The sequence below is a fragment of the Oryza glaberrima genome, chromosome 3, assembly GCF_000147395.1.
Source record: "Oryza glaberrima chromosome 3, OglaRS2, whole genome shotgun sequence".
In the NCBI taxonomy this organism is placed as follows: domain Eukaryota; kingdom Viridiplantae; phylum Streptophyta; class Magnoliopsida; order Poales; family Poaceae; genus Oryza; species Oryza glaberrima.
In genome coordinates this window covers 5,509,703-5,526,296 of record NC_068328.1, presented here as the reverse complement: position 1 = coordinate 5,526,296, position 16,594 = coordinate 5,509,703, and the positions used below count along the sequence as shown (strand labels likewise).

Here is a 16,594-nt window from a genome sequence, read left to right as displayed (position 1 = left end):
TGAAGAAACACTCCCCTTTCTCCTCCTTTGCATTTTCTGAAGAAGCTGAGATATGAACAAACATGCCGTCTGAATTTCTCTGCTGCTACCTGCCCATCTTTCATCCATAAAAAAAATGTAAACAGTTAAAAATACAGTAGCACTGTACCTGTTCTTGGGTGTATGATACTAAATTACTAATATAGTATAATGGTTCCCATTCCTGTAGCCTGAGGAGCCTGTCATTTTTGCCACTTGTTTTTCTTTTGCCCTCTCTGCAAAGAATCAATCAGAGAACACACACATGAGTACATGGCACAAGCCAAGCTGTGCCTCTGCATGCATGGGTCACCTGGGGTGCTGGAGCATGCAGATGCAGCAGCTTTGCCACTGTTTGTTTATTTCACCAAAACACAAACCAAAAGGCATCACCAAGGCAACCAAACCAAACCCCATGGATGGTCCAAGGCTGTGAGTGAGTGAGTCCCAGCATTCATCATAATTTTGATTCTGCTCATCCGGATGTTTCTCTGAACATGACAAAATGAATGACATTTCCTTTATCCAGACCATCATCCCTTTATCTGAAGAACTCTGCTTTTTTTAATCCATTCTTGAGGTTTGGTATGGTTTGTGGAGTTGTTCAGAGAACAGCTCAAACCTGGACTCTACTGATGATGCTCTTTCCAAAATAATAATAATAATAATAATAAAACCTTTAGAGCAAAATTAGGAGGAATAATTTACATAACTCAGGAAAGAATCTATAAATGAGCTATATACAAAAAGCTCATCAATCTTCCAAGTGACCTGTGACACTGCTGCTCTATTCTATAACACCATAAGTGCTACCAAACCACCTATCACCAAAACCACCTCCACCAAACCTAACGGCCGACCTCCCCTGGGACGAAGAAGAATATTGAATTCGTTCCATTCCATGTCACTGAATTTGTGAAACACTATTTTTAAGGTTCATTGATTATCTGTTTTTTTTAAAGGTTCAGTGAAAGCAATGGACCCAGAATCACTTGTTCAGTACTGAAATGTCACTACATTTGGAGCTCATTACTCAAGTGAGCAAAAGTAGAGTTGAGACCACATCAACTTGATGTTAAAAATTAAGAAGTTTTACCAAGTAAAGAAAATTAGGAACAGGATACTGTAACTGCATGTGGGGTGATGGTAGTATTATCATATAGTAGTAGCACAATTAGCAATGCTATAGTATAACAAAGAATCCAAAGGACACTGTATTTTAGGCTGCAAGCACGTGGTTAGCCAACCCCAATCTGATTAGCTAGATCTGAGTGCTCAGAAGAGGAGGGACATGCACTTTGTAATTTGCACCAATTGAGCACTGCATTATCCCAAATATAAAATGGCAAGATATCTGCTTCAGCTTCTCTTCCTTCTTCCTTTTTTTCTCTTTCTTTTTTTTTGTTTGCTGGGAGAGCTCATGAGAGAATGGCATGGCAGCATGTAGATGAAGACATGCAAGTCACCTAGATGCCACTTCTTTAAAAAGGTTAGGTGGTCACTAACTTGGACCCCACTCCTTCAGTGAGCAAAGGGGAGAATTAAGTAAATAATCAGCACTAGAATTCACTCAATTATCTCATGTGTTCTTACTTCGTACTACACATTTTGATAATATTTTCAGCAAGATATGATAGACCACCTATACTTTTGTCACTGACAAATAGCCATTTGATTTTTTTTCCCGGGAAAAAACTTTTTTTTGAAAGATCATGAAAAGACCATTTTCAACATTTATTCTGGTCTCTTACTACCTTTGTATTTAAATATATGATACTGTTGATTTTATTCGATATTTGATGTGCAACCTTGATCACTATTTTTCTATTAGAATATAACGATAAAACCTAATAAAATTGTAACATTATAAAAGTATTTATAAAAAAAATCTAGATCTTTATATTTTCAAACTAAATATCTTAAGAGCTACTCATGGTCAAAATTTCAAATATCTGAACCGAATAAAGTCAACCGCATCACATATTTAAATATGGATGAAGTATTATATTTCAGTACACACACAAAATCCTTCCATTAGTTTAGTGATATGGGATCGCAACCTGTAAATGAGCAGAACAAAATGGCACGCTCAACTTAGGTAAGAAGTTCCACTCACAAGTCAAACTCTGAGCTCTCACGAAACATACAGCTCCTTGATCTCCAGAACAACAAACCAAAAAAAAGAAAAAGGAAAACAATGACTCACTCTACCCCGAAACTGTCGGTGCAAATAATCGCCACGTTTTTCACAACGCATTAGCAGTAACAGCAACAGCAAAACGTAATTAAACCACCACCAATTGCAAGCTTCACTGACCCGAGTAATAATTTAAGGTCCTGAGTTTAAATTTTCATAAGAGCGGTTGTTTGCGAGGCTAAAGTACTAATTCAAACGGGTGTATATATTTGGTTGGATGTTGAGTCATGATAAAAAAAATACCCTTCTCTCTCTAAAAAAAGCTAGAAGCTTAATCACTAGACGGAGACCAAGAGAAAAAAAGAGAGGAAAAAATGAAAAAAAAAAGTGAACAAGAAAGAAAGGGAGAAAAACGAAAACGAAAGTACGGGCGGATGTGCCGTGCGTGCGCGTCTTGGCAGCGGCTGATGAGGAGTAGCTGTCGGAGAGGCGAGGGCTCTGAAAGCTTCAACGCCTTGATTGTTTAGTCCCACCTGCTCTGCTCTGCTCCTTCTCTCTCCGTACGTTGGTTTCTTTCTTCTTCCATTGCATCTCCTTCCATGGACGTCGGAGACGACGAATCTCACTCAGTGCGTCGTCGGAGTGGAACCGTTCAATTCAAAGATCGGTGGGTGGGGATTGGAAGGATCGGATCGGGAGCAGTGACGCCAAGTCGCGCCCAGTGGCGATGGCCAGAACGTCAATTGGGAACGCGAGAGTCAATGGCTTGAGCTGAGTTCAAACCAATTGGGTCAGAACGTTGCTCTATAGCAAGATTTTTCATTAATATTAATATATAATTAATTAAGTATTAGTTAATAAAAGTTAGAAAAATATACTAATATAGTTTTTTTAAAAAAACTTTCATATATAATTTTTTAAAAATACGCGTGTGAGAAAAGCGAGAGATGACTTACGAGAAATAACAATGTTCATCTAGTTGGGGTTTCTGAAATAATTTATATATTAATAAAGAAATGAAATATGAATAGAACAACATCATGCTATATAATTACACTGAATGCATGTTTACAAACACCCTTTTCATCTAGTCTAGAAAATGAATTAAGCAATCCATTGCTATGGAATAAAAACCTCACCAAACACCCCGCATCATTATGTTTTGATCTTTAAGCTTTCGTATGGCTATTTAGAATGGCAATTCCACCTTTATATTCAATACATTTGCTATAGCACCAGGTTTCTATTACGTTAGATGCTATTGCCACATTCAAGATTTAAGAGGTGACTTGTGAGGAATTACCATGTTTAATGTTTAATAAACAAATTAAATCATGTTAAATACTATGCTATACATAACTCAATTACATATGTGTTCGAATTGCTTCAATTAGTCATATAGAAAATAAGTTACGCTAACCACTGTTGCAGAAAAGAAACCTCACCAACAACCCAATATCAAGCCAAAACAATAAAACCGCCTAGCGATTCCGAGTCCCATTGGTTACCTTAATAAACCAAAGCACAAACTAAAATTTGAATTTTTAAATTTAATTTTGAAGTTGATTTTTATATATTTATAAACTATCTAAACTAAAAGTCTATAAAACAACACCTCCTTAGGAAAAAAATATTTCAAAAAATAAAAGAAAAGGAGGGTAAAAACAAACTTTTTTTTTTAAAAAAAGAGCTGAAGAAGAAAGAAATGAACAACCAATCGAAATCACCTCTCTTCTTTTTCTCTCTCCTCTTTTTTTTTTCTTTCTCCTCGCGGCCGGAAGAGGGAAGGGGGAAGCAAGCAAGAAAAAAAAAAAAAAAGAAGGAGAAGCCATAGCCGCCGCCCTCCTCCACACTCCATCCGCTTCTTCCCCTCCTCGAAAATCCCCCCGATCTCTCGAGCTCCAGAGGCGAGAGCCCCCAAAATCCCCCGCCAAATTAGCTGTTAGGCCCCCGAGCTAATCCCGAATTCGCTCGCGGCGCCCTGCATTATTCCATTTATTATTGTTATTATTATTATTCCCATCTCTTTTTTAGTTTTTTTGGTGTTATTTTGGTTGCGTATTTAGTATCACCACCCGTGCGATTAGCATGTCTCAGCCCAATGCCACCGCCTCGCCGCCGTCGCCGGAACCCTAGGCCGCCGCCGCCGCCGTCGCCGTCGCCGTCGCCGGAGCCGGAGTCGGAGCTCCCGTCGTCGGCGGGGGAGGAGGAGGATGCAGCTGCGGATCTCGCCGAGCATGCGCAGCATCACCATCTCGAGCAGCAATGGCGTCGTCGACTCGATGAAGGTGCGGGTGGCGCCGCAGCCGCCCCCGCCGCCGCCGCCGCTCGCGCTGCAGGGGGTGGTGACGCCGGGCGCGGGCCGCCGTGGCGGCGGGGGAGGGGGAGGTGGCGGTGGCGGTGGGTGGTGGGGGGCGGGGTGGTACTGGCGCGCCGTGGCGTTCCCGGCCGTCGTGGCGCTCGGCTGCCTCCTGCCCTTCGCCTTCATCCTCGCCGCAGTGCCGGCGCTCGAGGCCGACGGCAGCAAGTGCTCCTCCATCGGTAAGATCGGCGTCCCGCGATCTGGGGCGGCGTTTTCTGGGCTTGGTTGCAGAGGGTTGTTGGGTTGTTGATTTGGCTCGTTTTGGGGGGCGGCGAATCTCGGATCTTAGTGCTCTTGGGCGTGCGATTTTGCGATGTCGGTGGGAATGTAGGTCCGTGGAGATGGTTCCCCGACTTCCTGTCTAGATTTCCTGCTGAAAACGCGTGATTGGCTCTCTGATAGACTTGTTTGTTGAGCTGGATTCGAGGTATCAGGTTATGCGATCTTGTTTATGGGTGATTTGAACTGGAAACATGAGAGTTAGACGATTCGAGTTTATGGTTCAGCTCTTGCTGGTGAGTTATTTGTTGGATCCCGGGCAGCTGATTTTCTGGTATTGACCAAAAATGTATGATTCGAACTCAGCTAATTTTCGAACATCTGGAATGAGTGCTATCAGCTGCGATGTTGATTTGGAAGTATTCTTTTATCCTGGTTTTGCGCTGAATCTTGCAAAACTGGAGTAGAAACACTATCCTGTGCTGTAACTGCTTAGAGGGTTAGCTTACACAAAATCGCAAACAATTGGGACATTGGGGATGGATATGCAAGTAATGCAACCTAGAGAAACAATGCAACACCCTTGATGCACCTGGCTGATTGATTTGTTGAACTTATAATTTGCTTTGCTTCTGCGCCTATGGCAGCAACATTCTTGGCCACCCGACTCTTACTTTATAAATTACTAAATCAGGATCACTTAACAGTTCTCTCCTACTCTTTCACTATAAATATGTTGTCACCAAGCCCAAGCAACCATGTTGTTTATGTTTGATGCTTCAGTTATTGGGATTTAAAAGCTGCTATCTTATGTGCTAGACTTAGCAGTTGTCTCCTTGAATGTAGAGATTTCTGTAATATAAGTTTGAATGCTGTTTATATACCTTAGACAGGTTATACACCTCTCAAACTGATATTTGCAATTCAGTTGCTTGATGCATCAATTTGTTCTAAGTATTGCATTTTTTGTTTTGCAGATTGCTTGGGGAGGCGAATAGGGCCTAGTTTCCTTGGTAGGCAGGGGGGTGATTCTACGGTAATTTACTTGATTCCTGTGCTTCTATTTGTAGGTAAAACATGATCTGTGTTTTACCATTTCTATTAAAGAAAATGCAAAATGTATTGACTTCTTACTCAATATGCACAGAGGCTGGTGCAAGATCTGTATAGGATTTTTGATCAGGTTAACAATGAAGAATCTCCTGATGATAAAAGAATACCAGAATCATTCAGGGACTTTCTTCTGGAGATGAAGGATAGCCATTACGATGCTAGAACATTTGCTGTTAGGTTGAAAGCTACGGTATGGAACTAACAATCAAAGGTTTTTTTTTCTTTGAAAACTTAGTGGTGCATAACTTCTTTCATTAAAGCAGCTAACTTCTAAAACCAAATTGATTTTGTGATGCACATTTTGTAGTTGACAGTAGCATATTGTCTGAAGTCTTTGTGTTCCTGGACAAATTATAGGAAAATAATGCATTATTAATTCATGATAAACAGCTGCATGAGGAATTAGATATTTAGATCAAGTGCCTGATATCCAATTATGCCCGCTCAGCCACCCAGATGGGCCTTAAAATTAGTTTGAAGGAGAGAGTGATACAAGAGTGACCTTTGCTTATGAACCATGACTTTGTAGCAACATTTTGTTTTGAAATGTTTTTGGTAGGGATGATATACTTGTTGTACCCTTATTTTTTGAAAGAAATTATTTCGCTTGTGTTTTATAGTGGGATGTCTTGCAGCTATTGGTACGTAATTTCCATTACACACATCTCACGTTTTACATTTTTGGTATAAAATTTCCATTACACACTTCTCACGCCGAACATTTTTGGAGCATGTGATTCTGCTCCTAATGTATTTTGCAGTTTTGCTGCTGGTGGTCATTTGATACTGTCATACTGGTCGCTAGAATTTTGAACTTGGCTTTGGTGGCACCACATAGCTTATTCATGTCTTATATACTGTTAACCCTGATGAGGCACTCTGATGTTTGCATCCTGCATGTGAAATATATTGATCACTTTATGTGCTTCTTTGTAGATGGAAAACATGGATAAGGAAGTAAAGAAGTTAAGGCTGGCTGAGCAATTATATAAACATTATGCTGCAACTGCTATTCCCAAGGGCATACATTGCCTGTCTCTGCGTCTTACTGATGAATATTCCTCAAATGCTCATGCTCGGAAACAGTTGCCACCACCTGAACTGTTACCTTTACTTTCTGATAATTCATTCCAACATTACATTCTAGCCAGTGATAATATCCTTGCTGCTTCAGTTGTTGTGAGCTCAACTGTCCGATCTTCGTCAGTACCTCATAAAGTAGTATTTCATGTTATTACTGATAAGAAAACGTATCCGGGGATGCATTCTTGGTTTGCTCTTAATTCTATATCACCTGCTATAGTTGAAGTGAAAGGTGTTCACCAGTTTGATTGGTTGACGAGAGAAAATGTTCCAGTACTAGAGGCTATAGAAAACCATCGTGGAGTCAGAAATCACTACCATGGAGATCATGGGGCAGTTTCTAGTGCAAGTGACAGTCCGAGAGTGCTTGCTTCAAAGCTGCAGGCTCGAAGTCCCAAATACATATCCCTGCTTAACCATCTCCGCATTTATTTGCCTGAGGTACTTTGTCCTCAATATTCTCTATTGCGGTATAATAGTTCATCATTATGGTCCATTGGAATGTCAATTTATTTAGTATTTTCTATGTTTGGAGGATTTTGCCAGTTTAGACATTTCAGTTTTGTGAAAATCCCCTGGTCATGATACACATTTACAGAGTGCATTAGGTTGTGCAAATGTCTGCTTGGAGGCATCAGATGATTAATTGAGCTTGGAAATGTCATGGTGCAATCTTTCTTACACAGGACAAAGGAACTTAGTGGAAAGTCTACAGTTAAATGAGAAAAAAAGTGGTCCTTACTTGGATAACTTGAATATTTTGAATATGCTTTGATTTGAAAATATTAGGTTATGCAATCACTAAGCAAAATAACCTTGATATCTGATTAAACCATTATTTTTATTTTGGGCTATCCATGTTATCAATAAATTAGAATGGGCTGAAACTGGATAATAGCTGTGTTACTTTTATAGCTACTGACAAATGAAAGATATGGCCTACCCATCTTTCTTTAGCTGATGATATTATTTATTTATACAGCTTTTTCCGAACCTCAACAAGGTGGTCTTTCTTGATGACGACATTGTTATTCAGCGTGATTTGTCTCCCCTTTGGAAGATCAATCTCGAAGGGAAGGTGAATGGTGCTGTGGAGACCTGCAGAGGAGAAGATAACTGGGTGATGTCTAAGCGCTTCAGGACATATTTCAATTTTTCCCACCCTGTGATAGCTCGGAGTCTTGACCCAGATGAATGTGCATGGGCATATGGGATGAATATATTTGACTTGGCAGCTTGGAGGAAGACAAACATCAGAGAGACATACCATTTCTGGTTGAAAGAGGTAACCTTTTTTGTCCTTACAATAATCTCTCTCTCATTAATCAGATGGGTGCTTTGATCACTAAGCATCAGTGCTATGAAAAAAGTGCCTTATCTGTCTTACTTGGCATAAGGTAGTTGTTTTGTTAAGTGCTGGAAGTCTTGAACTTTCTTTCACCTGGCTTGCTTCTAGTTAAGATTCTGTTTCCAAAATTTATCCTCTGCTGCTTTTGAGATCAACAATACTATTCTGGATGTACCTATTCGACATGTAGAATTTTAGAATGGTTCCTCATGTAGATGAAGTTTTATGATCAAGAAGCTTCAAAGTAATATTGATACTGATGAATAGTTAAAGTTCATTGCAAGTGAAACTTTCATATGTACAGTAGGCATGCGCATAAGACCTGATTTAAGAATATATAAGGACTCCGACCTCCAAACCAGAACCTCCAACAGGTTAAACTGGGATTTAGCTGATGTGTCTATTAGAGAATTTTCTTGAAAGTGACGGCTAATCTAAAATCTAGATCCCATAACAGAGCAGTCAATGATATTCTTCGGAGTATTACGAGCTTAATTGTTTGGTATAACTTTTGTATATTTCTTGTACAGTTTCATCTGATGTATTACAGAATCTAGGCAGCCAACATTGTATTAAAATATTTTTACTGGTGTGCTTCTGACATTTTTGCTGCCAGTAACACAAACACACCCCGCCACATATATTCTCACTTATCCGTGTATATTTATTGTGCTAAAATGTGTAACAAGATCATAATGGTAATACCATTACTGCTAGGATTCTACCTGGTTTATATTTGCCATTATGTGCTATATGAAATAGACCTAAGCAATTAAGCTATATTAAAAGTATTGCTAGCCACTGACATAGAGAAGATTTTAGTTTCATCTTTGTAAATACCTCAGGATGGTAATTTTATAATGCTGAAAAGTGAACAGTATGGCATTGTCTATGTCTTTGTTTAATTTCATAATAACCTCTGCTTCTTTTGCAGAATCTAAAATCTGGTCTTACTCTCTGGAAATTTGGCACTTTGCCGCCTGCGCTAATAGCATTCAGGGGCCACCTGCATGGCATAGACCCATCTTGGCACATGCTTGGCCTAGGATACCAAGAAAATACAGACATTGAGGGTGTTAGGAGATCTGCAGTGATCCACTACAATGGCCAGTGCAAGCCATGGCTAGACATTGCTTTTAAGAACCTACAACCATTTTGGACAAAGCACGTAAATTACTCCAATGACTTTATTAGAAACTGCCATATTTTGGAGCCCCAGTATGATAAAGAGTGACTTCTGGGAAATGGGGTAGGCGCATTGGAGTATATCATACCGGTTGTGATTCATTTGTTCACTGGAGAGGCTGATTGCTGTTGGATGGTGGGAAGATTGGTCAATTCGTTAACAACCAGAACACAATCAGCACTGAACATACCTGACTATGTGCCCTGGATCGACTGGCATGCAAATACTCGAGACTTTTCATCTGTATCATATATGGCTACACGATTCTTTTCATCTGTATCATATTGGCGCATCATTCTTTTCGACACTATGAACTGCGAAGGATAGCTTGGTGAAGTCTCCCTCTGTGGGATTGGGCTAAATCCTTGACCGCAGAATAATGCAGCGGAGGGTAGCACAGATTGATCGATCGATCGATTGATTGATCATGGCGAAGTAAGAGAAGGCAGCCACTATGAGGTCGCGAGAGTTTATATGTTTTCCCCCTCATTTTATTCTTTTTTTCCTTCTTGATATACTCGAGTCCTTGAAATTTTGTTCTGTTAGTTTTGTGGTTGCTTTGGTAGGTTGGAGATGATTGTAGTAGAGATGCCATTGTTTGTGAGTAACCTACAGGACATTGTTACACTTGTTGACATATTGAAAATGTGCAGATAATTCTTTCAAGATTATTTGTGTTGATTTTCCCGATTACGGAACTGAGGCACTACGAATCATTGCCCAGATTTTAGCTCGATTCGAACGTCACGTTTTTTTGTTCACAAACGCAGACGCTTTTGTACATGTGATGTGCACGCATCTCTATTGACTTGTAACATGACACGTTATTAGCCTAGACAGCACTGAGAGTGCTGCTGCTGATAATTTTCGGACAAATGTTTACGTATTCAAAGGGAAAAAAGGGCTAAACAAAACTGAGCGAAAGTTGTTCGTCCTGCAGGGTCCAAATTTTAATCTCCGACCCCATTGACTAGTTAAAATGACCGACCCTTTGGATTCGCGATTAAAATTCAGTTCCCTCCTTAATCCTCGTTGATTAATCTCTAACCCCAATCCAAAACAAAAAATAATTCCAACTTTAGGGGGTTCAAAATAAATCCAGCCCTGAGGGTTTGTTAAAATGACCTATCTTTCGAATCGCGATTAAAATGACCTAACAATCTGACAATCTCTAACCCCTCCTCGTCTCGTTTGAAAAATAAATAAATAAATAATCCGGTCTGTGTTCGGAGTTTCAACCTGCGTCCCCCTTGAACGCACTAAAAAAATGGGCCTGCTAGCCCAGCCCAATATGATTTCGGCGTCACGGAAGCACTACTAGAACTAGCAGATTTTAGTCCCACCTCGACTGCCAAGCGAGAAGCGATGACCTGGGAGGTGTACAAATAGGTGGCCTTGGCAGTCGGTGTAGAGCATGGAGCTGCGTGGTGAACACAAAGCGAACTATTCTTTCGCCTTTTACTAAAGAATACCGTGTGCGCGCCACATTAAGCAGCATACCTTTATTTTTGGAGGGTGCTTTTCCTATCAGGAAAGGCCCCAACAATTCCAAACTTCAAAAATTTTGCTCACAATTCAATTGTTATTTACTCAAAATCTGTTTACATTCTTGTAATTTACTCACAATATGTTTAAATTCTTGTAATCGTTCTATGCATTCTAAGGTAAATTCTTGTGATCCTTCTTGTATTCGAAGCGTTTTGGTGCATTCTTTTACATTCTAAAGGCTTTGCTATTCAAACCAGAAAACGAACAAATGGAACACTCCATTCTTTTACATTCTAAAGGCTTACATTCCAAGGGTTTTGCTATTTAAACCAGAAAAGAACAAATGGAACATTCTAAGGGCGTAATACTCAACAAGAAGGCAAAGATTGATCACTCAAGAACAGGCCTTGGCCTCAAACATTGGAAGAACTACAAAGGCGATCGATGTCGGTGCCAGGTACACTGGCGAGTTGACAGCAACGAGCGCAGGGCTCATGGCCGGAACGCCGCCGTCGTCCGAGAGTTCCAGCGGTGCGCCGTTGAGCAGCATCGTCTTGCTCTGGAGGTCGCCGTCCTTGGCCGTCAGGTGGTACTCCTCCCTCCTCGCGACGTCGCTTGACGGCTTGCGCCCCAGCCATGAAACCGCTCTTCTGAGGCTGTGTGAGAAAGAATTGTGCTTATGAAGGCTGGCTGTTTTGTCAAGGCTGACATTGATGTCATTCTGGAGGGTGACGTTGTATCCGGTGGTATTGCTCAGGTTGATCAACAGGAGGGTGATTCCTTGCTGCATGTTGAAAATAAGATTTGTTTCAGATTCTTACATGGAAGAGTGGCTAATCTAGACATTTACCTCACTTGAATTTAACATGATGTTTACATGGAAATACGGCAATTTTCGGTCATAGCAAAACAGTCAGCGGTAACAGGAACGCCATAATTTGCGAAGTCAAGAAAAGAAAAAAAAAATGTGTGCAATTTGTACCTGCTGTTTCCTGCAATGAGCATAAGCACGCAGTTTACGCGGCGCATTGATATCAACTGAAAGAACTTCCCTGCCCATAAGTCGATGCCATAGTAGAGCACTGGGGACAAAAGAAGGTTTAAACAGTGAAAACTTTGTACCGTAAAATGCTGCAGTAAAGTCTAAAGATGTAGCCTTACCTATAGTAATCAGGATTTGGCAAAAAAGTTTGGGTGTCAAGTAGACCATAGTGGCCACCAATCAGAGTCTGCCTGCAGAATACTTTTGTATTGTACTTAGATGCCATTCCAAGCTGATCAAGATACCTGTTTGCATTGAAAAACCATCACAAATTCTTGCTGCCACAAGATGCTAGAGTGTAGCTGTGAATTTATTTTGGTGTCTGACCGCATGTAATTGTGAAAGTTCATGAGAAAATATTGAGAGCTGACCAGATGCTATTGATGAAAGTGTTTGACACAAGTTCACCGCCATTGTTGAATACACCTCCGCTTTCGCTGACCCAGGCAGAAGCCCATGTTCCATGCCTTTGAAGGGTGAGTTGCATATCCCTATAAGTATCTTCTGAACGATCTAAATACTTTGGATCTAATATCTTCCTTATAAGGTGGGCATCATTCCCTGAAAACATGGCGTCGCCATTGATGAATTTTGCTTATTAATTACAAAAAGTGGACTAATAATGATAAAATAACCTGGATTTCCAGTGAATCACGCTTATATATTTCTGATCAAATTAAAAGGACTCAAATCCAACACAAAAGATGTTCTTAACATGAGTAAGAAAAGAATAAAAGCCTGCAAGAAACTCATGATTTGGCATTTCAGAAAGACCATAACACAACTCATCGCTTAACAGGACAGAACCCTTTTTTTTGGGAAAGTTAGAGAGAATTAGTATGATTGAAAAATGTGAAACAAGTAAAAGTCCTGCCTACAACATTCTTGATCATTCCCTCAAAACGTCAAGCTACAGAATCGAAGCACAGAAACGATTTTTCAGATGCCACTAGAGCAAAAGTAGCATATCACATACCTCCACCAAGATTATAAATATGATGCGTCAAAGCACTGACAACGCCATGACCAGAAGTCTGAAGTAGCTGAGTGTACCACTGCTGATCAAAGAATCCTCCAGGGGCTAACAGGGATGGCTGGGAGAGTGGTGCCTTGTACAACTGTTGAAAGATGGATTTAAGTTCAATTGCATCTTTTCCATACAGTGTAGCATCGACTCTTGCCCCAATTCCATGCCCGCTCAGTTCATTACCTGACAAAACAACAAATGGCACTATTGAGGCTCACATTCGCTCAGCTTACTTCATGTTCCAGAACTCCGAATAAATGGTATGCAATATTAAATGACCAAGTATAAAAAAAAATAATACAACAGATTACCATATTCCCATGAGTCAACTGGATATCCCTTTGAGATTGTGTATTTTACAAAATTATATGCATTTGTAGAGTTCCATTTGCCAGCCCAGAAAGAATGACGGACATTGTACCTCCCATAGAGCGCATTCAGACCAAATGTGATAATTGCACTGGAGATAAATGTTTTTAACACCCATTAGCTAGCTCTGATAAACAAGTATGAGTTGCATGATTGATGCAAAAGAAGATTTTGGAACTTCATGAAGAAAATGAAAAAAAAATATGCATAATTTTTTAGGGAGAGTTTTTTATGCATAATAGTCATGTAGTTAAATACTCACCCTGTTTTTTGGAATAGAGCATTCAGTTTGTCCCACCTATCCATGCTTAGACAACCATCTGAGAAACCAAATAAACCATTTGACATGTTTGTGAACGGGGTGCATGGACTGTTTGTACCCACATCATAAACAACTCGGTCTTGCAAAGAGCCTCCCAGTCTAATCCTCAAATTATCAAATGCTGCAGAGAGAACAGAGAAAGAGAGACCGTGAGACATTTAGGAATCAATTGACTTATCATTGCAATTGAATAAGCATCCTGCAAATAAACATAATTGTATCCACCGATATGGTGCAGCCGCAGATAGTATCATGTCAGATTTTGAGTAGTATTTTTTTCTGCTGAGAATTGATACAACACAGATAGTAGGAAATAAGATTTAAGAGCTTCTTTGGAATATCATCTCAAAAGAGAGTATACAAAATCTTTGCAATGGAAAATTTATAGGGATCCGACTAAAAGTAGAAATTGCATTCTTGCAAACTACAAACTAAAGTAGACGTGCTTCCTAGGCTGCAACAATGTTTGAATACAAAAGGACTTATTGCATTAGAGATGTGTGTTTGCAATTCCTTTTTGTCTTTACCGCATCAGTCACCTATATACGAAAGTTCTCCTCTGATAATCCAGACAAACCCAGCAGAAATGATTAATATGGAAGCAGTAATCACCTAATGAAATCCAACAACATACCTTGAATGGCTTGAGCCAGGAAGGGATGATCCAAATCCTACATGAACCAGTTGGTGGAACACCAAATGAGAAGTAAGCCCATGAACCAATGCACAATAACAGCATATAAAAGTAGTACTACTCCAAGGGAAGAGCATAACAATACCAAGTTTAGAATTGACGATTGGCCCCATGGACACTGATTATAGTTACACTTCTCTGGTGGCCACCAATCGATTGTAGCACATATATAATTTTTATTCGTTTCAGCGATTTTTGTCGATCCCTTAACTATGACCGTCGCCTCCTCTGGCTGCTGAGCCGAAGCCGCCCAATGAAGAGCATGCAGACATATGAACACTAGAAGCAGCAGCCTCACCTCCATGCCTGCCACCTATAACAAATCACGATCAAAATTTGTTCTATGCACTACAAGAGTATCCATTTTCTGGAATATTATGAATTTCTTATATAAACTTTTGCGGGGATTGGAAGATTATGAGCTGATATGATAACTGAAAAGTATGCATAATTAGCCACTCAGTGACTGATGCGAAAATTTCTAAATTTCACCAGAACTCTCTGAATTCAACAAGAAGACATGACATACTAAGCAACGGTAACTGAATTAACCGATCAGATATAGCAAGAATAAATACTTGTCTGTGCCCAAGAAAGATTTTTTTCTTTTTTTTTTCTCACTTAACATAAAACATGCCATTTCTAACCTGGAAAAAGACGCGGAGACCCCACACTTGCAAGCTCACATCTGCAAGACAAAGATGCCGATTTCTAAGCCGGCGAAGCAAGCGGAGATCCCACCTGACCTGGCCTGGCCACCTCCCCTCCTCCGCCGCCAATCTCCGTCCCTCCCGGCGGCGCGCTGGCTGCGAGGAGATCCGGCAGTTGGCCGCCGGCGGATTCGGAGCTCACGGGGGGGCCCAATCAGGCCGCCATTTCTTGGCTCTCAGGGTGGGTAGTACTGGTAGCTCGGTAGCTACAACCGGAAGAAGCTGCCTTTCGGGGATACAGGTGATGATGATGCTGCCGGTAGAGCTGCAGGGCACGGCGAGCTGAGCTGCTTCTTGGAGCAACGTGGCAGGACAAGGGAATAAACAGTAGGTATATCTTGAGGTGCGTGCCTTCTCCTTCTCCTACTACTAGTACTACTTCTCTGTGCTGCAGCAGAGTTTGCTTGTGTCGGTGAATTGTGTCCGATTCAGGAGATGCTGTGTGTGTGAGATCAGTGACTGTCACTGTGAGAAAACAAATTTCAGAAGAAAGTTGAATAAAATAAATCCAGTAATGGAGGTCAGTGAACCAGCTTGTTGAAACAGAGGACTCTTAGATCTGACTTCGGTAGGAGTTAATACTCCCTACGTACCGTAATATAATAGATTTTAATATTTTTATTGTACTGTTCGACTATTTGTCTTATTCAAAAAATTTATGTAAATATAAAAAACGAAAAGTTGTGTTTAAAATACTTTGGATAATAAAGTAAGTCACAAATAAAATAAATAATAATTCTAAAATTTTTTAAATAAGACGAATGGTCAAACAGTACAAACAAAAAGTTAAAATCCCTTATATTATGAGACGGAGAGAGCAGTAAACTCCGGTATAGGGTCTGTTTTAATAGCCCTCCGGAATCTTGTTATTTAGAAGTATTAAACGTATAATACTGACAAAACCCATTCCATAACCTCTACGTCTCGTAAAATAGTCTAAGGGTTATGGAATGAGTTTTGTTAGTAATTTATATTTAATACTTCTAAATAGTAAAATTTCGGAGAGATACTTAATAGCCTGAAGATCCAAACAGGCCCATAGTTGTGGTGATAAGAGCAGCCCGATAGTGACAGTGCGCCCACCGCGAAGCTTTGCTCGTGTCATGTGTCAAAGCTTATTCTTTATTTAAACACCTCCACGTAACCACCTACGCCTACCCGTAGCAACCGCGAGAAATTCTGTTCACCAATATTAAGGGCATGTTTGGAGACTTTTAAGATTAGAGCAAGGCTAATAATACAGCCATCTACTGACTGTATATATCTTTATAGCATATCTCTCAGCTCACTTATATAATGGTTAGCTCTTCGCTGTAAACATATGGTCCACCTGTCTGTCTCACAAATTTTTTTTTGATTCCTATGCCTAAGCCGGTTATAAACTTACAGTCCGCTTCTCATCTCTCTCCTCTCCTCTTTCATCCACCTCAGCATTCAGCATTTTTATAGCCCACTATTATTCTTGCTCTTATGAGA

The 16,594-nt window shown here is 40.2% G+C and overlaps 2 protein-coding genes and 1 non-coding gene across 4 annotated transcripts; 2 read left to right on the top strand and 1 right to left on the bottom strand.

Annotated features, from left to right (window-relative positions):
• Positions 1 to 3,932: 3,932 nt before the first annotated feature.
• Positions 3,933 to 10,137, top strand: LOC127767276 (probable galacturonosyltransferase 14). The gene is made up of 6 exons (XM_052292553.1): positions 3,933 to 4,696; positions 5,714 to 5,772; positions 5,884 to 6,039; positions 6,786 to 7,373; positions 7,915 to 8,217; positions 9,215 to 10,137. Exons 1-6 carry the CDS (start codon positions 4,369 to 4,371, stop codon positions 9,512 to 9,514), a joined length of 1,734 nt encoding a protein of 577 aa, XP_052148513.1. The 5' UTR covers positions 3,933 to 4,368; the 3' UTR covers positions 9,515 to 10,137.
• A 747-nt stretch (positions 10,138 to 10,884) lies between these two features.
• On the top strand, positions 10,885 to 11,002 carry LOC127769139 (U5 spliceosomal RNA). The gene has a single exon (XR_008016706.1). It is a non-coding gene; the product is annotated as a U5 spliceosomal RNA (small nuclear RNA).
• A 207-nt stretch (positions 11,003 to 11,209) lies between these two features.
• Positions 11,210 to 15,548, bottom strand: LOC127768400 (heparanase-like protein 2). 2 transcript variants are annotated; one of them, XM_052293979.1, is made up of 10 exons: positions 15,056 to 15,548; positions 14,494 to 14,721; positions 14,349 to 14,385; positions 13,655 to 13,835; positions 13,335 to 13,483; positions 12,973 to 13,206; positions 12,368 to 12,557; positions 12,116 to 12,241; positions 11,937 to 12,036; positions 11,210 to 11,738 (listed from the first exon to the last, which is right to left on the bottom strand). In XM_052293979.1, the coding sequence occupies exons 2-10, from the start codon at positions 14,710 to 14,712 to the stop codon at positions 11,349 to 11,351; spliced, it is 1,626 nt and encodes a 541-aa protein (XP_052149939.1). In that variant the 5' UTR covers positions 14,713 to 14,721; positions 15,056 to 15,548; the 3' UTR covers positions 11,210 to 11,348. The 2 variants fall into 2 exon arrangements, with proteins under 2 accessions (XP_052149939.1, XP_052149940.1); XM_052293980.1 differs by having other exon boundaries at positions 14,494 to 14,714.
• Between the last annotated feature and the right edge of the window lie 1,046 nt (positions 15,549 to 16,594).